Here is a 24,833-nt window from a genome sequence, read left to right on the forward strand (position 1 = left end):
CAATACACACATACCGAGGACTGGGATTTCAGGGTATGTGTGGGGCATGAACTGCGCAGCGCCCTCTGAATTTCGGGGTGACGCAGCTCCCAGCTCTCTCAGGCCTATCCAGAATCCTGCCCCTCTGCCCCAGCAGCAGCCGGCGGGAGGAGAGCGGCCGCTTCCCTCAGTCCCTCCAGAGCAGGCAGGCAGGTCTGGGGGCACGCTGACCTCAGCTGCAGACATGAAGAAGATGAGAAATACGGCTCTGCAGGGAGAGGAGTCAGAGGTAACTTCACCTGGAAGGGGTGGTTCCTCCCCTTGGCCAGGGCCGGACTCTCAGCCTCTCCCTTATTCCAGTCACGATGACGCTTTGGCACAATGAGCCGGCACCAAGCAGAGACTGAATAAAGATCTCAGAGTTTTGTCCATAAAAACCAAAGAAGCAGAATTGCCTCTCTAGAGGTTGGAGAGGCCAGGCCCTGTTATGACTGCTGAGGGTCTTTGAGAACACCGCAAGTTACCGATACTTTCCCCAAGAGCTGCTGCCAGCCCAGCACTCCCATTAGTTCTGCCAGGTGTCAGCATGCAGTTAAAAAAAGAATTTCCTTCTTTCACTGCCTCCTTGGGACCAGTAAGCCTGCTACGCGTGCTGGGGATAAGGCTCTCCAAGCCGCTGTCCCCCCGGGTACCCGCTGGGCACACGTGAGGCCAAAAAAGTGACAGAAAAGCTCAGTTCTCACAATGGCCAGATTTTCCAAAGAGCTCTAAAACCAGTGCAGATGGAGCAGGGCATATTTAAAAATGCATTAGCAAACTGTATTCCCTAATCTTAGGGCACTGCTTTCCTGAAACGTTTTTTGGGAAAAGAAAGAAAGAGGAAGTTGGCCCTGATGTTAAGCAGCATAATTCCACATGCAGTTCTGCACAGCTTTCCTGGAGGGTAAGGGCCTTCCCCTGCTGTGGCCCGGCCTCTGCCCTCAGCACTGAGCTCAGCGTGCTGCTGCTGGGTGTTCACATCTGTCAGAGAAGGTGTTCCCCCCAAAAAAGAAACCTACAGACTCAGCTGGATCCAAACTGATGACGGTGCACTATCCCCAGGCACACACAACTTCTCAAACCCTCCTTGTCCCTGAGTGGTGCACCAGCAGGTTAGCGGCTTTCATTTCCAATTAGCAGCAGCTATTACAAGCTCCCACCACAGAGGCACCATCGCCACAGCAGGTAGCTCCTGCAGGCTGGTTCTGTCCTACGGGGCAGGTGCTTGTCTTCAGTCCCAGTGCTGGGCCTTTTCCCCACGCTGAGTTTGCCCTCAGTCCCCGGCTGCAGCCCAGGGCTGCAATTCCAGCTTCCAGCACCACACTGCACGTTTCCAGATACAGACTCGGGCGTTCTTTGGGCAGTGAGCCTGGGCTGGGGATGCCTGCTGCTCATCTTGCCGCATTCCCACTGTGCATTCCAGCCACCACAAGATCTCTTAATTCCTCTCCGGTGAATCTGTAAATTTTGGGGTCAGACAAGAGCTTTTGTTGCTTTTGTGAATGTTTGCATCTCATAAACCTAGCCCAGTGGGGTTTGGTGCATGTCTGCATCTCCAGCCCCTACCACACGGCACGTCAGAGCTCTCATTTGATTCTTTTCTCCCTCTTGACTAAGAGAACAGTGAGACCTTCAGAAACTTGTTTATTTATGAAATCTGTGTTACTTGTTCCTATAACATTTATTTCTCTCTGCCTTTGGAAAGCAGAGGAGTTCAGTACGGGCCCTCAGAAACACAGCTGCTGTTATTTTGCAGCTGGGTGCTACTATGTGGAGAGCATGTGAAAAGGGAGACTTGAACATAGGAAATTAGACGTGAGTTTACATCACTCTGGAGGACAATGCATGAAAAACTTGAGATGTAGATTTTAACCCAAGATTTTTAATATGAGCTTTTTATGCTACTGCCTTTATCGTTGAATGGAGGACTGGAAAAACCCATCTATGTGCAGATCCACTGAGGATAAGACATTATTTACTCTGGTTTCTTTCTCAAACAACGGTAGGCCTGGTAGGTTACACAACATTCCCTATCTTTATATCCTCCATTTAAGAAAGTGCTATGGCTATTCAAAAAAGCATTTATACACACCAATAGACTCTAAGTGTAAGCTGAAAGTTTAGGATGTATTTCAGTGCTATCTTCACAGCACGCTCTATAGGCAATGTGTTTTCTTTACTCACACTTCTTAAATTTTTGCATCCCCATATCAAAGCTTACGGCTTAAAAAGAAGACAACTATGTTGCTTCATTTACCAGTACCAAATATTTTTACTGAGAGTAATTGCTTATCCAGAATTTGCTTATGTAAGAATTAAACATGGTATTTCATTAAAATTATTAGAAATATCTTCCTATAGCTCTGCTCTCTCCACTTCTCCTCTCATGTTCAGAATCACATAAAATAGTAATGAGCACACATAGCCTTCTGCTGTTTTCATAGACATGGCAGTAAAAGAGACAGTTGCTATTCCCTTGAGTTCTAGCCCACGAATCAGTAAGTCTAATCAGCCAGTGTCTGACAGTCTAGATAGCCCCTGTATTTCATTACTGCTATATTAAAATCTTTGCTATTTGAATTCTGTATCCTCTATTAAAAGGAATGAAAGAGATAGAAGAGACAATCAAATAGGGCTAGAAGAAAGGACTTACAGAAAAGTTACTCTCTTGTAACTGCCCCAGTCTGATGGTTTGGAATTCAGTTTCCACTGTAAAACCTGGTCTGAAAACTCCCAGAGCGAGTACCCGGCGTGCTGCAGCTGTCACACACCCCCAGGGCTGTTTTGTACAAGTTTTAGTGGCCTGGGTAAGACCCAGCACCAGCTTAGGTCGCTGTGCCTTGAAGCAAACGCTCAGTGAAAAGTCAATGAGCTATGGTGTTTTTCACTGCCTGCCCGCAGCCTACTTACAATTGAATATTCACGGTTCCCTTATTCGAGTCCAAGGATTGTAGAGGGGCAGAGGTTATGAAACCGCGCGGTGGATGAACTCAGAGGCAGTCTTGCTGGGAGAAACATGCTGCAGGGCGCTGCCAGGCTCTGGCCGTCCACAGCGTGGAAGACACAGCATCGCTGCAGCCGTGCCAGCAGCGTGGCTGGCAAGCATGCTTCACCAAGCAGCATCTTCTGACGCCTTCGGTAACAGAAGGTGTCTCTTTTTGCGCATCAGTCTACATTGATCTGTTAATTACACTGTGACAAAATGAATTAGACTTAATTTTGCATGGCTGTCCAGTAGCATTACTACATGTGTTATTACATATTTCTTTGAATCAATAATTTGACTGTGCATGTTTGCATCTAATGAAATCGAGAAAGACCAGTTCAATACCTGTAGGCAGTTGTTCATAGTGTCACAGATGTATATAATATTGAACAATAGATGTCACTGTTCTGCCAATAAAAAATGGGTTATATTTACAGATACTGGCAGTTTCAACCTCCACCGCACGCATCTCCAAAAGCCAGGGCACTCACTGACACGTGATACCTTTGAAAACACGGATCCTGTCCCTCCTCGTCATTTTTCATCTGTCAAATTACATGCAAAAACTGTAGAAGATCTTGACAGCGGTTTTAAGGATTATCCTACGCCTTTATGCAAATTGGTCAACACAAGAAGAGGACCACTACCCAGAAGTTACCGTGAGAGAGGGAAAATGAGACATGCAAAGCTTAACTGAGGAAATATCAGAGATGAAACATTTTTGCTTAGAATTCTTTCTTTCAAGGACGGGTGGACGTGTCCTTAATCCCATCTCCATGGAATGATTACATGGAAGATGGCAGGCATGGACTCACTCAACAGAAAGACCAGGGCTGAGCCACGCTTTGTTGAAAGACAGCGGAAGGAGAGGCGGCACAGGGAACATCCTCCACCTGCAAATGATGGGGGGAGTCTGCAAGAGGAGGGAACAAGTATCCAAAGTGAAGTTTGAGCTCTAATGTTCTATCTCAAAAGGTTCCTAACGCTGCTTGAAACTGGTGTAAAATTACAAAAATTAGACTACAAACAATATAAGAAAATCCAGACCAGCATGGTACTTTTTTGCTCTGCTATAAGCAAGGCCTGTGCAGAGTCAGCTCCCAGGTGATGAGCAAAACCAGTGAAGTCTAACAAATGAGAATGAGTTTAAACGTCAGTTGCAGGATGAGACACAGAGGAAACCAGGCAGGTTATTACACAGCAGCTGTTCAGCTACCGCTCTGTTTCTCAGCATCAAGAACACAGGACACTCAGAGAAAATGCCTGTGCTCAGCGGCTGCAGGACACGATTTGTAGTCAGAACCCAAGAAACATAATGCTTCTTTTTCACAAACTGATTTAACCACAAAAAGTGGACAAATATTCCGGCACTTGGTGCTGTTCAGCTGCCAGGATTAGGAGAAACAAAAGGATGTTCCTGATTTTTGGTTTCTTAACACAAGTTTGGAGAACAGAAATAACCTCAAGTAAAACCTAAGTCCATAAAGCTAAGAACGTGTCAGATTTTCAGCAAACTTCTGTCCTCTGCAGTGGAGTCAAATGAACATTTCTGGATATCAGCGCCCGAACTGCGCACCAAAACACAAGAACAGATATTCTTCCAAACAGAACTGCTTACGTTTTGTGCTTAAATGCCAAAACTTTACTCAGGTATTGAGGGTGCAGAATGAGATAGCCATTCAGATTCGACCTCACTCAGTAAAAGCTTCTTGTGAACTGAAAGAGCGGGGTACAGCGAGGGCTTACAGGGTGGGCTGATCTCTCCTTTCCAACAAGGGGAGCAGAAATACGGCTCCCATTGGGCTTGGTGGAGACCAGGCACTTGGTCTAGTATGTTTTCTTTCCTTCGTTTGCTTTCACAGTGCTTAAATTTTGCTGCTGTAGGCTGAGCCTCCAAACAGCATTACAATGAGGAGGGCAACTCTCTGCAGCCAGCCCAGAGCCTGAGGGAATTGCCAGGAATTCTCTTTCTAGTTTGCAGACAAGTCCCTGCTTGCTGTTTGGACAACACTGTGATGCAGAATCAAACCTTCCTCTGTTTGTTTACCTCTCTACTGAATGTTTTGCATGTGAACAGCACCTCAGCTTTCCTCTTTGGTGTATTTTTTTCCTCTTCATTTGAAATTATCTCCTCTCATGTCACATCCCAGTCTCTTGCTGAGGTAATGATTAGGAGAGCACAAGAAGAATGACTCAATATAAAAGTAGAAATGAGAGAAAACTTCAAGGAACATTCCGAGGAATAACAACATTGTTTGCATCATGTATTCCTTGTAGTGTTAAAGGAGAGAGAGAGGCAGAATACCAGGTGAATTTCTTCAAGACATAATGTCTTTCAACATACCCTGTGAGATATTACCTGCTTCTGTAGAAAAATAAAAGGAAAATGATTCAAATACCTCACAAATCATAGCTGGAGTGCGTATTTCAAAGATTCACAGGATTCTGGTACAAACTAGGAAATGGTATGGTTTGCAATATAATGCTGCCTGACAGCACAGAGGAATTTCAGCCACAGATGCCCCGTTTGAGAAGTACAGGTATGAAAATTCACGTTTTTTTTTACACGTACTTTTAGAGCTCGAAGATTAAGCACGTTCCTGGACACAATGATATCCAAAATGCAAAATCAAAGCATCTGTGAAAGTAGAAATATTGATGTGCATCACTAAACATATGTTGCTGACTAAAGCTGTTATTAGCGACAACAGTCAGTCTCCCCTCTGGAAAATCCCAGTTGCCTTGGGCTTTGTCTGAGCAGAAAAACACAGAAAAATCTGAATAAAGCCTTGTGAGCTCGCCTCACGATAACAGGCTGAGCTGTAAGACTCCGATAATAATAAAGCCAAAAATACAGGGCTAAATTCAGCCATGCTTACTTGATGCTAAATTGAGCAAATTGCACACCGCCTGCTGCAGAGGCAGGACCAGAAGGCAGCTTGTTCTCCCAGATTGTCTTTGCAGGGTACAGATTATTTTGATCCATTCATCACAGCCCCCATTTTGCCTGACACCTCAGAACTGAACTGGAAACTGCAGCTGGGATTCTGGGGGCTCTTCTGGGGTTGTACCTCACTTGTTTCCTATCACATAACATACACAAGAGTGTGTCTCACTAAATACATTTTTTTTAATGGTCTTCCAGTTTGGAAGAATTTCAGTTGCACCTTTCCAAATTTTTTCTGCTTCCAAACTCACGAGTGTGATTCCATCAATTAAATAATTCTAGAAAGTACCAGAAGAAGGAAAAAAAACCTATGCTTTGTGAGACGTGAGTGCTGGTGATGCCAAAAACCCAGGCAGATTTTCAGAAACATTCAACAGTATTACTGCAGGACAACATGATACGGAGAGTCACAGCTAAAAAGGCAGTCTGAATAGGAGAAGTAGATAGGAAGGTGTGTGAATGTGAGAGCAGAGGGCAAAGCAATTGGATGTTTCAGAAAACTAGCAGATGAATCAGTTTTATTTTTCAGCTGATGTGCATCATGTCATGGGTTGAGCTGTCCTGACCGTTCAAGGGAACGCACGGCCATCCTGCTGCTTTAGAAGAGGGAATTCAAACTTTTAAGGACTGCAGAAAGAGAACGTGTAGGAGTTGGAACAAGGAGAAAACCTATCAAGGAGTTCAGCAGAGGCTGAGTCAAACTATGAACACACTGCAGCACTGCTCCGACAAAATCAACTAGCAAACTCTAAGGAATGTGGAAAATAAGAACCTGTTTTACAGCCAAAGCTGTTCCAGGCTCCATTGTTCTAAGCCCAGAACGAGGAAAACAGCAACTGAAAAATTACACCAATATATACATGTGTATACGTACAAACTACTGTCCCTATATATGTGGTGACTACTGTCAATTGTTGACGGAGCATACATACATATATATACACGTTCAGTCCCCATGAAACACGTCAAGCACGGGTATATGAAGCATGTAGGGACGTAGAACTCCTAGCAATTGTGTCTCAAATTAAAAGTAACAATGAAACCTCTCCTAGAAATGACAAAGGTAAGAAGAGAACAGGTTTAAATCCTCACAGTGTAATGGAGTACCAGTATTTATCATTAATTATCAGGCAAAAAATGACTAGATTAGCCAGGCTCTGTCTAGACAACAGTTGCTTTTCTTGTTCATTCAGCTATGGTCAGTTATAAACAGAAATGCATCCCATACAAGTGTTTCACTTGTTTAACAGGCTAAGTGATTAGCTGACCTTACTATAATTAATTAGGGATCTTTATTTAATTGAACACTCATGGTCACCAGAGCAATGCAAACCTAAAACTCAGCACGCTTCTCTGATTCTGGTTTCATTACAAAGGCATGCCTGGTCCAACAAAAACTAGATAGAATTTTCATGGAACCTTTGAGCCTGGACAGTCTGGGCCCTGTGTATGCACGTAAATATGCTTAACCAACATTTCCAGACCCAAAATACAGAGGGGTATCCTGTAGCTACAAACTCATGGAAACCAGACACGAAGTCATACCTAAAGTACAGATCATAGGCAGAACGGGTTTTGCACTCCCTATATAAACAGGATTTATGTTTAGAAAGCAAAGGAAAATATGTAAATGAAGATCATCAATGAAAGAAAAGAGGTCAATCAACACATCACATAACTACAAAAAATGAAAAAAGGCGAATTTAGTTAATTTGTTTTGCATCTGCTTTAAACAGCAGTAGGGTGTGCTCATGAGTCACTGAGCTGAATGCAAGCAGCCTCCTGAATGTGTGAGTATAAACAAAGAGAATAAAATTCATTTTCCTACTCACTGCAAACCACCGCGCCCTGGTAAGACTTTGTTCCAGCTCATTAAAACCGTGTTTCTAGAACCGTGCCCAACTCAATTAATTCATCACCCTTTTCGCCAAAACAGTTCATGTTAATGATTTATAACCAATGCACGGCCACAGCTGTGAACAGCAAGAACTTAGACCTGGAGCAGACACGGCGACAGCCAAAGAGTGAACCTACCATGTGCCCTGCATGGAAGACACTTCTGCACCAGCTGGAAGTGACCACGTCGGTTCCACGAAAGGGACAGCGGAGGCAGCGTGCTTCCACAGACAGCCCCACACCGCGGGGACCGGGGCTTCACAACCTGGTCCCGTGCGATGTCCAGCACCTCACAGACAAGAATCCAAGGGAAATGCCAGGGAAGGAACCTCAGCAACACTTCTTTCTAGAAAGGAGAAAACCCTCCTATGGTAAATCCCCACACAAAACACACTTATCTTCATCTGGCAAGTAGTACCTACGTCTCATTGCATGTCTGAATGCTACAAGCTGCTGAACCTAGGAATACCGGAACAAGCAGAATGCCAATACACAAATGCTTGTAAAGTGCACTGAAGCTGAAAAGCACAGCATATGATTACTTCTAGGAGATGACCAGCATTTAAACAACGCTCGGAGTCTAATAATTTCATCACTGAAAACAAATTCCTGGCCTCCTTGAAAGGCTGCTGAAGTCCTTCCATTGATTTCCTCACCCTTTGGAGCAGATGATTCAACTGCTCTGCAGGATAAACTGGTGGATGGGACCAACAGCCAGAGAGATCGGAGAGTTCACACTCTCAGAAAACTGGGGGAGATTACCATCAATTAATTAGATATGATTTATACTATTTAATTTCTTCCACTTATTTGTTACCCTTTCAAGAACTTACACTAATTAATTTCTGTCTACAATAACATGCATAGATAGGAGCCTGATGCTTTAACCCCTAAGAAGAGCGAGTTTTGCAGGGCATACCATTGGGAGGAAGCACTGCCTCACCCCACGAGCAACTCCTGCACTGATGTGCACCGCATCAGATGGGGCTCTGCTGGATGCAGCTTTTCTGACCCTTTAAGCCTGTCTCCCCAGGTCTCTGACACAGGGCACCGACCCGCCGCTTCCACTTGCAAGCTTTGCAGGCACAGCTTCTCCCCACAGCTCAGGCAATCACCATGCTCCTTAGTCTGCTTTTCATGAAGGCAGGTTCTAGGATTTTTTTTCCTTTAATGTCTCATGAGAACAAAGTTAAGGAAAAAAAAAGAAAGAGGAAGAGAAAAAAACCAGCAGATGCTATAAAAAAGCCCCTGTTTATGTCATGACAACACTCGCATGGATCCTGCTCAGAAATGACAGTGCTTTGCACTCCGGCACTTTTTTTAATCTCTTGAAACACCTCTTAACCTGGGAATGCAATGTTTACTTTGGTGGAGTTCAACAGAACCCTTGAGAGGCCACATCTAGGCAGGTACCCATGAATATCTCGGTGTGTACATATATATTGCCATGGTTTTGTGATTTTTTGTTGTCGGTATTCCACATCGTAACATCATGTAAAGCACTGGCAGTGAAAGAGTTAATGTCCTGGTTTCTGCGGACTGCCTTTTTTGGGTGCTTGGTTCTCCCAGGGGGAGGGGAGGAGCTGCACTCCCCAGGGGTAATTGCTCTGGACGGGCTGGTGGAGCCGCCTGGCAGACTGAGCTCTCTCTTCCTATGCGGTGGAGAAGCACGTGGTCCCCCTGCAGCTTACGGAGTAAGAATCTCAGCTTGGAACTCTCTCTGCACTGATTTACTGGCCTCCATTTCGATATCATATTTAGTAAATTAACGTTCCTCCTCAGATTGGTGCCACTGTTTTATTTTAGACCTGTCTACAGTTTTCCTACCCTTGCCCTTTTCCCTTTGTTTTCACCAGGGCATGGGTCTGCAGGTCTCCTGCCGCATTAGCAACCAGATAGGGCCAGTCCGGCCCCTAAACTGCCAACACTTTTTTTTTTTCCTTTCTCTCTTTTTCAGGCCGGTGGGCCTGCTGTCCCCTGTCACGGACACAGATCCATAGATAACGCCGTGATGTACATACACATACAATTTTACAGGTATGAGAGGGAAAACCTGCCCAAATCACGTGAGATTCTCTGTAAATTCTTACCATTTCCTACAGGTCCTCACAACTGCACAGTTTAAATTTCTGCAATGAAAAATACCTGGAAAAAAACACAGGACTGTTCTCCTACAAGTTTAAACTACTATTTTTACGAAATAAAAACTCAACCAGAATGTTCATGCAGATGCCATTTAATATTTTTTAAGCACTGAAATTGCTGGGCAGATGAAGCAGAGGGAGCTGACAGCTCTCCGCTCCCGGCAGCCTCAGGGCCCAGGGCTCTGGCACGGCTTACAGTGCACGGGACCTCTTGGTGCAGCTCTGGTTGCTGCCTTGTTCTTCTTTGCAAGCTGTTGACCGAAATAGTCTGACTTTTTCTTGAATCTCAGTCAGGATGCCAATTTTTTGACTCAGGAATGATTCAAACTTCAGAGCATATAGATCTACATTCCTGTCTACTCCTTCAGCCACCTCTGTGAATGCTTTCAACCACTGCAGAGATTTCTGATGCTTCTCTGGAAGTATTTTCTCATTTATCTCTTTTCTCTTTTTCAGGGTTTTTCCCCCGGCATTTGAAGTGCATGCCTTGAACAACATTTCCTTATATCTCTGCTGTGGTAACCTGGACATGATCTGAACAGGTGGTTCAAGGGAATTTAAATCCACAACCAGCTCCTTCACACGGTTGGCATACCGCAGGGTGTTAAGGGTGTGCTCGCAGGATCTCATTCCTGGAGAGATGGTGGCAATCATGCAGGTATATGAGTTTTCCCCTATAAGAGAGTCCCTCAGGACCTGGGTCAGTTTGCTAGTCCTGAATGGGGTATGGGCTTTGTTACGCCCCAGTGCCCTGATACACTCCTTGAGTGCCAAGAGGCTTTTATTAATGTCAGCCCCCTCCAGCCTCGTGCGCTTGTCTGCAGTTGTATTGTCAGCTCCTCTCTCATTCCCAGCCAAATCAATTAGGGAAAATTTGGCATACAAATGCCCTCTCTTCTTGAGTATGATCTGGAAGATGGCATGGCTCCGGGAGGACTGAGTGTTGGCTGAAGTCTGGCCTGCCATGCGACAGTTGCTGCCTGTTTCAATTAGCCTGATGACATCTTCCACGCTGGTGACCTCTTCCTCCCACAGGCCTACCACCTGGGTCTGCTTTTTACCATTTTCTAGCACCCTCAGCCTCTTCTTCCTGTTCAGCAGGTCAAACACTTTGCCCCTATAAATCTCAAAGAAGGCCCCGTAGACCGAAAGGTCCAGTTTCTGGTAATTAGGGTACTGCAGTCTGCGGAAGACATCCTCAGCAACCAAGATGTAGATTCCTACGCTAGAGATGCTTCCCCGCATGGTATGCGTCTTGCCGCTGCCTGTCTGACCGTAGGCAAAGCAAGTGGCCATGCCCCCCTGGAAGACGATATCCACGAGGGGCTGGGCGGTGTGCCTGTACACCAGCTCGTTGGTGGCATGGTCATCAAAGGCATGGTCAAAGCGGAAGATCTGGTTGTTCAGATATTGCGTGAGGTCCAACTTCTGCTTGGCTTCATGCACAATCACCATGCCCTGGCAGGACACTGTCACCACGTCAGTGTCGTTGAGCTCGGTCTCCCGCTGGTTCAGGGGCCGCTTGCGAATGCACACAGTGATGCGGCGGGGCTGACACGGCATGGAGGCCCGTGGTGACTTGCCATTCAGTTGGTAGCGGCACTCCTGGATCATGGCTACCATGTCAGTTGTGGCACGGAGTGATGTGATGGCCTTCTGAGCTCGCTTCTCCTGCACATCCAGCTGATTGCATTCACGCTGTTTTGGCATCCTTTCCATCTGCCACATGCATGGTGACATCCACTTGGTTCTGGAGTCAGGCCTGGTTACCACAGGGCTCCTGATGTCCCAGTGCGTTTTTTCCACTTTGACGGGCTGTGGCAGCCTCTCACTCACGGGGCTTTGCTTCCCTTGTGCTGATAATGTGGTCTCAGAGTTGCTTGTGGGCGTGCTTCTTGGGGCTAGATGAGGGTTGAGGTCAAAGATGACCTGGAGATCCACCTGTTTGGCCTTGTTGGTCCCTTTTTCGAGCCATTCCACAGTGATGCTGGAAGTACTTTCATGAAGCTTTGTCACTACTGCCTGGTGCGTGTGCCCACTGCTGTGCTTGATCTCCACGTAGCTGCCTGGCTGGATGAGCCCAAACTCACTGGCCATGCTGTCCATGGGCCCTGGATGCAGATGGGGCAGGCAGTCAGATCTCCCTCCTGAGGGCTCAGTGCTCCAGAACCCAGCACTGTGTCACAGTGTTCCTGGTTGCTGAGGAGCTGGAGTCAGTGTTGAAGTAACAAAGATGTGCTTCTAATCTGCTGCTACGAGTGGAAGAACATATAAGGCTTCCATCACCTGAAAAGGCCTACTGGGGTATCTGGGCTGGCGTGCAGCTGTTGTAACACGTTGTGTCCAATTAGATCAGTCACATTGTGTTAAGCCAGTGCCAGTGACACAAGAATTTATAGCAGTGATACAAACACAGAAATTCAGGAGAGTATTTCCAACCTGCATTTTCACGGCCACGTGAAAATGAAGAAAGCAGCATATTGTTCTTAATTACCTTGAATGTAAATTTTGAATTCTTTTAAAAGGCTTTGCATGCCTGGAAATCCTGCTTGAACAAAATACGAGCTGAAGAGAAAAGGAATGAAAATTGGAGTAGCAGTGTGAGAGCCATGGGTATATCTGCATCCACAAGGAAGGATTTTATATCATTTTGATAAGTGGAACAACTGATGATATTTTTAATTCATTTCTGTAATGTTCTTCAGTCATCCGGATTCCTGAATAGAGAAGTTCAAAGTTCCAGTTACATCTTCTTAACAGTTTGGCTTAGGTAAGATTTTTAGTTCATTTTGGGAGGTGGTAAGGAATGTTATTTACAAAAATACTCAACTCCATAATAGCCCTCAGAAGAATGCAAATATTTTGGTAAATTTACATCAGCTTGAAGTAAATAAATCCAGTTTGAAGGTTATTTTGGAAGGTAACTAATTATCTCATTTGTTTTTGCCTTGTCAGCGTTATTAACTTAAAACCAATTCAGGCAGGTTGAGATCACCAAACCTTAGCAGCAGGGGCAACCCTAATATCCTTATTTACCAGCCCTCCGTTGGAGCCAAAACATCAATTAATGTGTTTTAATTTCCAGAAGGAGAGTAATTAATATTCACATTTTTGTCTGGGGACAGACTACTGCTCCTTTCACCTCTTTGTGCTGCACTCAGTCCTCACGCCTTTGCACGCACTGTAAATGTAACACAAACCAGTTTTGTTTGGGAAGTTGTAGCACTACGATAGATCTGACTGTTGGGCCTCCACCTGAAAACGCCAGTCTGAGGAAGGATGGGGAGCAATGAAACGGCGGCCACTTGTTGGCGAGACTTCGGAGAGAAAGGCCTGCCTTGTGCGCCGTCAGATAAGCTTGAAGAAACACAAAGCGTCAGGGATACAGGGTGGAGTAAAGCTGTGATTTTAAGGGCTTGTTCAGCTTTCCATGGCGACATTGTCTCTCTTCGTGCCAGACCTTGCTCAAACTCTTCTGTCAGACCTGGAGGTCACAACAGCCTGGAGCAGGGGCTGAAGCAGTACCCCACGAATGGGCCAGAGGGCGATACTGAAATCAATCCTTGAGGCAAGCTGACTTTTCTGTGTAATGTTTGGAGACGTTTTTAGAATCTCCAACGAGCACCAGTCAACCTTTTGCTTGAGGAATCTGATGTCGGCTCTCAGCCGAATGACTTCCAGCCATCGGCTGCTCCTAGAAGATGCAAGTGCTGTCACATGTGCTTGAGTGACTGCAGCCATACCCACCACACTGTGCACGCAGTTGCTCAACTTGGTTTTAATTAGTGATAACTTTGTAAGAGAAGATGATTCAATTTCCTAAAGGTATTGAGATAGCCTCAAATAACCATAACGAAAATCGAATTTTGGGATTGTTGCTAGGCTTATTAAAGCTTTGTTCATATAAAGATGCTTTCTAATGAGCCTGAGTGACTGAGGTTTGCCAAGGAAGTTCACTGAGATTTACATTCTTTCTCCAAAGCTCTTAGGAGACAATTTTGCAGCACGTATAAATACTGAAGAACCAGGGACTTCCAATCACTACCAGTCACACAATGCCTGTATGCAAAAGGAGACAGAATGCCAGCGCGGGGCCAAGAGAGCTTATCAGCTGTGAGAACACATTTAGTAAATAACAACAGAAATTCAAACACTGCCCTGAAGAGGATGCCAGCAGTTCTAACAGGTCGGAACACAGGCTAAGGAAACAAAAAGATAATAATGCTCCACATTGTTTTCTTTGTAAAACCTGCAAATGAGCAACGGTGCAACTTAACAAAAAATAAGCAAAAAAATCCTTCAGAAATAACGCAATTGATTAGGGATAATTTCTGACCTTCTCAGAGGAGCATTCTGGATAACCAAAACACAAAAATAGGTGTTTTAAATATGAATCTCCCACGAGACAAAACATCAAACCAGGTTTTGTTGCAGTGCTGCTGCAAAAGGGCACCCAGCAGCTGCTGAGCTCCTGAGATGGCAGCAGGCTTCCTGCCGCCCGGCACGGCCACGCAGCCTGGAGCTGACTGAGTTCCTCCGGAGCTCAGCGCACATCGCAGCCCTTCCTTCGCAGTGAGCACTCATCAGCTGTCCTTTCTTCAACAAACCACCAACTGCTCTTTCCCGAGAGCCCATCTGTTGAAATACGAGCGCTTTAGTAACAATAAGATGATAGATCCAGCACTTGCATGTTGGGTTTTAGAGGGAATGGGTCTGATTTTTGGGTTGTATATGTAACAGTAACAGCTGACTTGCCATTAACCTACAGATTTAACATTTTAATGGGAAAAGGATCACCTTATTGACAGAGGCTACAGAAACAGCCTTTTGTGAGCTCAGTTTCAGATAGGAGTGAAAATTCACAGCATTCAAGCATTCAAAACCAGAGCACACCTTTAAAAATGGCAGTACTGTGCATCTGCTCCAGTCATTTATAGAATGGATTAATCCCTGTGAGGAAGTTCCCAGAAAAAGATTAATCAGAATCCCACGTTTATAGGGACTTCAGCTGCCTTGACACAGAAAAGAAAATCCAGGAGAAAAATAACAGGGGAGTTCTGGAGAGTTCATGACAGGCACATGCAGCGGCTAACTGAAAAAGCAGATGATCTAGAAGTAAACATTTTAAATACAGTCATATTCAATTATTTTAGTAAGTTTTTTCCGTTGGTTTTCTGATGCAATACCTTGCTGCTGTTTAAGATTCTGGGACCCTTAGGTGAGGTGTAGCCCCAGTTACATCTGATTATTTGTCCTTGCATCTTTAAAAAATATTTGCATAGGGCTCTTTCATAATTCCAGTAAGACACCCAAGCCTGTGAATTATAGTGCAGTAATTCACACCTGCTGCATTTAACAGCTCTCGGCCTTCTGCCTTTCTCTAGCAGTACCTTCTCATGAATTACTGCTCCATAATTCACTCCCAGGAGTGTCTTGCTGCTCCCTCATCATGTTGGCATCTAATTGCAGCAGTTCTCAGGTGTGATTTTGGACACAAGAGAGCTAAAATTTATGCAAGAGCATCGTATATAAAGAGTATGTTCTTAAGAAAGACTACACTTGGCTTGAGATTGCATGTTTTCAGCTCCGACAACTATTAATGGTTTTGATGGCTATGCATTTACAAGCTCTTATCAACAAACACAAATGGGGGAACTGAGAAATTAAACCAACTCAGTGACCAAATGATCAGTAATTTAAAAAGAAGTGTAAAATCCTCTTCCCAAAGCACAAGAGTGCCCGCATAAATATGGGTTACCTTCGAAAGGTGCTGAGGTCCTTGACAAACATGGAATGCCACAGCCCCCACTGAGCAGAGGGACATCCTGCTGCCAGCCCGAATGCACGTAGGCACTGAGGTCCCCTTCCAGCTCTCCCAGCCAAGTGCTGTCTTAAATCAGGACTCAAAGGAAGAGGACGTTTCGATGTTCATTTTGTCTGTTTTTCACATCCCAAGTAGCAAATCTAGTGAGGCTACTCCTGAGTGCTCCCATTTCCCTGAGCAGAAAAGGCTGAACTGGCACCACGGCAGGAGCTAGTCAGCCCCACATCATGGCAGAAAGGCTATGCTGGATTAGAAGTGAAGAACTGTCGAAAGGAAATTTTGCCACAGACCTGAATGCTGTGGTTTAATCAAGATTCGTGCACACAGGTATTTCTGGGGAAAGGCTATGCAGTGAGCGGCATCCAAAGGCTGTGTGTTAACGTCAGGACTCTGATGTGCTAAACAACATGTAAATATTTCCAGAAAAAGGCAGTTTTCCTTCAGTGTGTTATTTGCTGGGGTTACAGGCAGTAATTACAAAGTGGAGAGGAAAGGAAAGGAAGAGGACGGCGTCTCCTGGGAGGAGAGGGATCAGCCTTTTTCCAGAGCCTTTAAAGCTTTGGTTTATCCGCACAGAAACCCTGAAACAAACGCTAACAGACTGCGCAGCAGCTTAAAAACTTGTAACTTACTCAAACACCCTTCAAATAATTTGCAAACAGACGTGAGTTTTTTTGTTTGTACTTTATAAAATACTACCACATTGAGGAAGAAAGTAAAGGATTTGTTCCTGCTCTGAGTCATCAGAGAATAAACGCAATGTGCAGCAGCAAAGATATAGTGCACAGTCTGTTAAAAGAAGATGCTTTAGTGTCACAGGATGTAAAAAACATCCCACATTTCTTCTGTTGCTTTTCCACTGCTACCCAGCTAGCTGTCAGCTCGCCCTGCACGCAAGAAGCTGTGGTCACAACCCCCAGCATTAATACAGACAACCAGTCCTTTCTGCCAAAAAACACAGCGAGCAGATGAAACGGGACGAGGCCAACAACAGCTTGCATTTCACACTTCATGGGAGCTGCACGGATGCTCAGATCTGCCCACACAAACTCTGCAAAACCACGATCCCAATCACAATCTGAGGGGGGAGGGGGTGAAAAAGGCCACAAAAAACCACACACACAAAATCCCGAAGCCTTCCCAAGGGAAACAACTGCTGTTCTTCAAGTAGGAAAGCACAGATGGGGTCTACCATACTGAGGAGCCTAGAGGACTCGCATCCTTATGTAGGGAAGTGGGACCGCTGCCAGCTCTTCAGATTTCTAACAGAGTGGAACTCTGCTTCTCTGAGCAATGGAAGCGACTTTCATTCATCTTATGAAGTAATAAAAACACAAAATAAGATAATTATTGGTGTCATTCTAAAGGAGGATAAATTCCAGCAAACTCAGTGGAAGTTGTGGATTACAGTGAGTTGCCGAATGAAAGCGGTATATTCTCCTCTCAATGTTTTAATGAGAGACAGTCAATTTTTATTATTATGTATTTAGTAGTCCTCCTGGCAGAAAGCAGTATTTAAAATTAATGTAACTAATCTGAAAACTAGAGTGAAAACTGCTAATTCACAGACCAGTTTAGGTAGGCCTAATTCATCTCCTAGTTAGGAACATTCTGCTAATGTTTAATACATGGAGAAGCTTTTAGTAACAAACTCTTCTAATTACTGAATCCTTCTGACTATCCTCAACCGGCTGAACGTGTAAACAGTGTGGTGCTTAAATGCTCTGAGATCCCCTCTACAAGGCGTTCATTACAAAAATCACGGAGCTCCGCAGTCATACAATCATTTTAAGCCTTAACATTTCAAAGGACTTAACCGGTGTTAATTAAAATCTGATCCTACTCCAAAAGCCACGCAAACACGCCTGGTTTTCATTGGTTACCTGGAGCTAAGGCTCTGAGCCACCCTCCCGGCAGCTGGGGACCAACTCTGTGCTCCTCCTGCACTCCTCCATCCTTCTGCCTGCACTGCACGATGCCCTCCCGTGCTCCGAGCTCACAGGCAGGGCCAAGCTGTTGTCCTTCTGAGAGCCATGCTACCTATGGAGTGCTCACAAATGGGTTTTAAGTGATTCGCTTTAGATTTTGAAGTTTGAAAGATGAGACAGATAATAATATTTGTAAAAAAATGCTGAAGGCTGTTATCCCCTCATGGTCTGCATAAGTAGGAGCTTGGTTCCCAATTACCTGCCTGTCACTGCAATGATTGATTTCAGTGCTTTATGAACAGCATATGCAGCCCTTCTATGTTTAGATAAGAGATTACAAGGACTATCAATCCTCATACTCTTGTGTACAGTATTAACACTGTCTAAAGCTAATATATTTCTATCATGGATCGGTATTATTTAATTATATCAGTAATAGTTCCGACCTGCAGAAGGGATGAAGTGCTGCCGGGGATCCAGCCTGTCAGGTGCTGCTGAGAAATGGCTTTGGTTGGTTAAGTTCATTTCTCCTGCCAAGTTTAGGACGTAACATTTGAGGATAAACAGTCACAGAAACAACTGGGATCTGAATTAGAGCTTACACAAAGAGTGCTGAAGAAGCTTTGGAATCACTCATTGTAGGAGCTGTCAGATCCCTTCTGATCTCTTTCACAGAACGTTTTTCTGACTGCTGTACCAAGGTAGAGCTCACTAGTTAGCTTGTCCAGAACTAAGTAACAATTTATATCCAGACAACAAGCCCGTGTTCAGACAGCCTCCCTAGAAAGTCACCTATGCTGCCACTGGATTTCATATTCAGATACAGAGTGCCCAAACATGAGCTGCAGAGAGCATTGTGCTGCTCCCGTTAGCTATCCATGACACCTCATGCAGGAAAGCTACCATCGCCTTCTGCTCAGCACAGTATTTTGGAGGTTTAAAGAAACAGGCATTAATCTTTCCAAGTTCTCAAAGCCCAGGAGCTCCACTGATTTGACACCGATACCCTGCTGTCAATACAGTGGCGATTCCCAGCTACAAGGATGCCAAACTCCAAGGCAGTAACCTAACTCATGACAAAAAGGCAAATTCCAACACCCTGCCTCACTCAAAGTGAAAACTGACTCCAATTAGTCCTACCACAGAGCCGTGCTGGAAGCTCTGTGGACTCCCATGGGTGAGCGCTGACTCCCACCAGCTGTCACCCTTTTGTTGCCATTACTGAGGGAATAAGCTGACTTGAATGAGATCCTGCTGGTCCAGCCATGTGCACTCAGTAAGAAATGTGCAATCAGGCTGGTCAGACTCAGCTCTGTGAGGTGCTAACCATGTGTTAGTGCTCACAGCCAGAACAGCACAGGTCTCTGACTACCTAGAGGGTGCAGACAGGAGTTCAGGAGAATTTAGAAATAAATCCCTAAGCAGAGCACACCCTAATGCCTGCTGGATATCAAAGTGGTGGGTGTCCTTAAGCCATTTGCCAATTCTTACTTACTATACACCTACATCTTAATAGCTCTGAGTGGCAGGTTGACAGATGGTCTTAGCACTGAAAATCCCCTTACAGCAATGAGAAAAGAAAACAGCGTAGCTCTTTGTAGGATGTAACCTTACATTTTCAGTAAAGGCTGTTGGGATTGCCTGTGTCAGTAGCTATGAACTAATTCCAACTGAAGGAGGAGCAGCTCCATGCTAAAGCTGCCATGTTTTCTGCTACACACGCACTAAGTAACTGTTTCAGTGCTACAGTTCCAAGTATTTGCACATCAGCGTTTAAAAGTTTTCTAAATCATTCCCAACACTTACAATTTGGACAATGCACGAATCTGCTTTCTTGTGCTTTTCTTCCCTCCTCCCTTTTGCATTTACGTATCTGCTCGAAAAACCACCTCATGCATAATGCAGTGCAATAAACTGCAGCTTGGAGTGGCTGTGCAGCCTTGCCCATGTGTAAATAGCAGGAGAAACCCATTACTCACTATGTATCCTTCCAATGCAATTCAAGTTTGACAAACATTAAACAATTTGAGTTGACTACAGAAAGCAGTGCTTCCTTTGAGTGCCTGCTAGGAAGCCCAGCTTCGGGCTGTTCGCAAGAAATGCTGGGCAGAATTAATGATTTCCGTAAGGTAAATGACCATGTGCTGAAACAATGCTGAGGCACTCGCTCTCAAACGCTCTCCTTCATAGGAGGGAATGTCGGTTCACAGTTCCAATGTTTGTCCTGTTGGGTTTTTTAAAATCCCTACCTCAGTTGCAGCTGCTCTGTGCCAACTGTCCCTGCCTGGGTCTGTTATCTGCCACAACGGTGCCATTCAATTCGAATTTCAAGCACAGCTTTTCCTTCTGTGTGGTAGCTCAGCTTCATCTGTCTGTGCTTCATTGACATAGCTAAGTGCAAGTCCACTTTCTGTTAAAGTAGATAAAACAATCAAAACCAGAACACGGTACACTTAATGCAAAACATTTTTCTCCCCTATCCACATAAATTGGAAATCAATCTATTAAAACCAGACTGTATCCAGATCAGCTTAATTCAGGAACGGGATCACTACAGACCAATACAATCTGCCTCCCATTTCCACTGACTGAAGAGTAACCGGTGTGCGGACATTTCACATTCCAGCCAAGCAGAACGGAAACGCCTCGTGAGGAATAAGGGCGCTGCTGTGAGGCCGCCATGATGGCCACGGAGCTCTCCTCCCTTCAGCGAGGGGCACCAGGCCGCGGATGCACAAAGCCAGCCCCGGCCACCTGCACAGACCCACGAAGCACCTCAGGACGCTCAGCTGAGATTCCAGCAGGAAAGCGTGAATACTGACTTTCCTTTTTTTTAATTTGGGACTATGAAAATTTCCCTCAGATCTGAAAACAGAAATACCTCAAGCATTTCTAAGCAGAGCCGGGCTGCTTGGGCGGGGCGGGATGCCTGCTGGCGGCACCGAGCCGTGCGCTGCTTGGGGGGAGCAGCCCGGTGCGGCCTGCGCGGTGCAAAGCGCGGCCTTCTGCTAAACGGATCCTTAGCAAGTGACAAATAAAGGATAACTGCCTGCAGCACTAGCCGCTCTGCCTCAATATTTATGGCTTTCCAAGTTATTAGCTTTTTAATTAACACTGAAAGATCTGAAAGCACCTGACTGTATTGTACCGTAATTATATTAACAAATTACAGACATGAAAATTAAAATTCAGTTGCTCTGATATTCTATTTAGAAATGTGCAAATAGAGTTGATGTTTTGCTAATAAATGCTTCTCAGATGTTATGTTTCTAAATGAAAGGAGAAAATGTACCTTTACGGTATTCCTTTATGTGCCTCTGCCCTCATTTGGAATTAATAAGCAAATACAAACGGTGCTTGAGCCTCAGAAGTACCCCTCCCTTAACCTCCCTCCAGTTATCATAATTTCCTAAATTACAGACTGTAGCTGTATTAGGACTACTATTAGGACAACAGCACTTGCTGGATGCAGTCTGCTTCATTTTCTCTCTTTGTTTCTCTCCATCCATAGACACATACAAACATGCAGAAGGAAGGTATCAGAAGACTGCATAATGCACACACACACAAGTGCAGTGTTTTCCCTCTAGCTGGCTAAGCCCACTGATCTGCTTTCTGCCACAGAAACCTACCCAAGACAAGCAGGCGTGGGACTTGACAATCCCTGCAAACCAGACCCCGATGCAGGTGTGTGCTGCTTCCACGGCAGACAGCCCTCAGCCCTCCCTGGCTCTGCAAACCAGAGGCCTGTGCTGCCTGGTGGAGCTCCAAACCGCCAGAGGCAGCAGGAGAACCGTGTGCACAACCAAGCAGCTGTGGTCTGAGAAATGCACCCGTAACGTGGGGCTCGGGCAGTTTGCAGATGGTGCCACTGAACGTTTTGCAGAGGCCCAGAAGAGGCCTACGCATCACCGGTACCTAACACAAGGCCAGTGCTTCCGATTAATGAAGCATTGCTCGAACAGTTTATGAGACCTATACTCTGCAGGAGGTAACCGCACAGAGCTGGGCACTGGCATTTATCTCATCTCACTGTCTGTGCCATGCTACGTAACTACCTGAAAAGATTTCTGCCTTAAGGAGATTATATTCAGAGAAGTTACTCCTAGGTTACTCCTAGTGAAACAAAAGCAGAAGCAGACAAACACAAATGTTGCCGTATAATCCAGATTTCCTGCTAAGTCTTGCAATATTAAAGTGACTGAAAAACCTCAATGCCTAGCAGTGCTTCAGGAGCCCTCAAGTCATCTGCTGGTTTGTTTTATCTAACACACAGAAAAGAAACAGTCTGAGGATTGTGCCACAACCAGATTACTAGAAGATTTATTATTAATTATTGCATAAAGAGACAGAGGCACACGTGGTGCTGAGCAGAGCACAGCAGGGAGAGGTAATCCCTGCCTGAAGTACTTTACAGTCTAAATACATAAGCAGTGTAACAGGCATAGGGATCCAGCAAAGAAATCTTCTGTTTTAGAGATTACATTTTTCTGCACAGCAACTTGGGACACTGACTTCAGTTTAGCTGATGTGATTTGACACTGGCAGCCTCCTTGGAATTAGTGACTCAATATTTATGATCTGTGTGTGCATATAAAATGAATGGCCTCCCCCAGCTCCTGCCATTGGAACTGTCAGGGTACCTGAACAAGGAAGCAGGCAGTGGCTTTGTTACCTGGGCTGCGGATCAGCAATTTGTATGCAGCAGATGCATGGGAGAAAGTGAGAGAGACATGGGAGAGGCAGGCTTGAGCCCACTGCTACTGCAGAGCAGCAGAAGGGAGGGCCTGCACGACGCACACACCTGCAGCTGTGACAAAGGGCAGTGCTTCCCAAAGCACAGAGAGAGGTCCTGAGCTGCACTGCTGCTCCTGTGCCTGAACCAAAGCTGGGCAAGGAGCCCAGAACCAAGCAGCACCTCAGCCTGGAGGCAAAGGCACAGATGAGCTGGCCCCTAAACATCCCTAGGGGCTGGCCCTGCTTCCCTTGGTGGCAGGGAGCTCACTGTTCATCCATTAAGCTCCAGAAAACCCGGGGGAAAAACCCATGTGTCAATCCTGAGCACCAGGTGAGGGAACAGCTGGAGGGCAGTGGAAAGCAATCAGCAATTAAAGGGACATGTCTGCATCCCTACTGAAACATTAATGATCTGTCTGAAACAACTCACTGGGATTCTAGTGCTGCAATGACTAAGCCTTTGCAGGACCCACTCAGTTTGGGTCAGAGGGCAGTGTTAATGCACAAATGGTGATCTGCCTGAGAAATCATGCATGGGGAATAACCTGTGCAAGCTGAAGCTCCAAAAAAGATGTGGGTTTAGTAGCAGACCAACGTGATCAATTTATGCAAGACACTGTACCTGAAAAACACCAAACATCATAATTCAGTGGCTGCTGAACCTACAAGACTGTCTTCTCTCAATTGATGTTAGTTCAGCAGATTTGTACAATGTGCACTGGTGGAAAAAATCAGTGCACAATTTTAAAATTGCAGTTTTACTGCCACAGATTAACATAAGACTGAACAGAACAACTGCACAGCAATGCTGTGGCACACATTCACACAGAGATGCCTGCTCCCAAAGCCCGCTCAACAGCACAGCGACCTGCTGGTCCCTATGAGTTTTTTGGACACAGAGCTCGCCATATTTTGTATTAATTTAAGCAACTGTATACAGTTCTTTGCAAAGATATTCTTAATAGAATGACCAAGCAAGGCATCCTCTGAAAAATGCAAACAAGAAATGAGCGCTCCAGTAAAATGCTTGCCAGCTCAAACTTCAGTGCTCTCACAGCAGCTACAGCAATTATTAATTTTTGTGTTTGTATTTACAGCCTTATCACATCCAGAAATTATCCACAGGTTGTCCACCAGAGCTGTGATAGCTAAATTTTTGGAGAAAACCCAACTGGAGAAGGTCCTGACCTGGGGACAAGTCAGTCTTCAGAGGTCTCATCCAACCACTGCAACTCTGAGAATGCTCCCTGCTTGGAGGTGCATGAGGAAAGATTTCTGCATTACCTCTACACTTACATTAAGAGACTGCATTTGCTTTACTAACATTTTACTTCCAAATACTAACCACGGTGATATGTGACACTCATATGCAACGCTTCAGTAGTGAGGACTAGATAATACTTCATGTGAGCTGAAAAACGATATACAAAATTCAGTTCAGGAGGGAAATCCTGTGCTGTGCATTCAGACTCTAAAAGATGCTGCTCTTAATGGGAAAGGCAGTTTCACACTGAACATTCCCACAAAATGCACAGTGTTCCCGGCAACTCTGAGACCACAAGTAAGCTCTGCTCAGAGCAGTTCTGCTAAGGATGCTAGTTCAAGTTCAGGACATCTGATAACTGCACATTGACAGCAATGCTGACCCCTGTCCATCTCAGCTCCCATCAGAGCCTCACTGCCTCTAACCCTAAGCTTACTCTCTCGACCCACAGCTGCAGCAATGAGCTGAAAAAGAAATAAAATTACTCAGATTGACAAAAATCACATCCTATTTCCAGGGATTAACAGTAATTAATAAAACATCTGTGAGCCTACTTTTCTCCATTGTTCCCAAACCGTGCCTATCTCTAGGCTGTCCCTGTGTCTAACCCCTACTCCAGGTGTATGCCACCATATCTCAGGGACCATTGCCAAAAAAAAATTTATGTCTTATCCGACCTATTTCTTCAGGTTTAAGATGATGCCTGAATAAACCAAGCTCTTGATATACTACTGCACCAGAATTCCAGATTGACCAGAAGCCATACGTCAGTGACACCCATCTGTCCTGGAAGAAACTGAAGACATTCTCCTGTAACAGACTCAATCTGCATTAAGTTCAACAGTCCACCCTGAAATGTATGGCCGTGACTGCGCGTGAGTTACACTGACTGAGATCTTGGTATTTAGAATATCCCATCAGCGTCAGTTCCTTTCCCTCACAGAATCAGTAGCTTCATTATAGCTTTTTATGTCCTTTTAACTGGCTGGAATTAGTCATTGATGTAGGCAGGATACCAGACTTCCTGGGTTTATGTTCTCATTAGAAACAGTCAATGCTGAGCACACCGTTGGGACGGTGCTCCACGTG

At 45.1% G+C, this 24,833-nt stretch overlaps 1 protein-coding gene and 1 long non-coding RNA gene across 2 annotated transcripts in view; both read right to left on the bottom strand.

Moving 5' to 3' along the window:
- LOC110407256 overlaps positions 1 to 24,833 on the bottom strand; it is a 322,658-nt gene that overhangs the window by 77,792 nt on the left and 220,033 nt on the right. The window lies entirely within an intron of this gene.
- KIF2B (kinesin family member 2B) lies at positions 10,068 to 12,193 on the bottom strand. Its single transcript, XM_021414726.1, has one exon. It carries the CDS (start codon positions 12,095 to 12,097, stop codon positions 10,184 to 10,186), a length of 1,914 nt encoding a protein of 637 aa, XP_021270401.1. The 5' UTR covers positions 12,098 to 12,193; the 3' UTR covers positions 10,068 to 10,183.

Source organism: Numida meleagris, chromosome 17, assembly GCF_002078875.1.
Source record: "Numida meleagris isolate 19003 breed g44 Domestic line chromosome 17, NumMel1.0, whole genome shotgun sequence".
NCBI lineage: Eukaryota > Metazoa > Chordata > Aves > Galliformes > Numididae > Numida > Numida meleagris.

Bases quoted from the DNA above. Each gene is read 5' to 3' on its own strand.
- KIF2B (XM_021414726.1), bottom strand. From the start codon at position 12,097: ATGGACAGCATGGCCAGTGAGTTTGGGCTCATCCAGCCAGGCAGCTAC.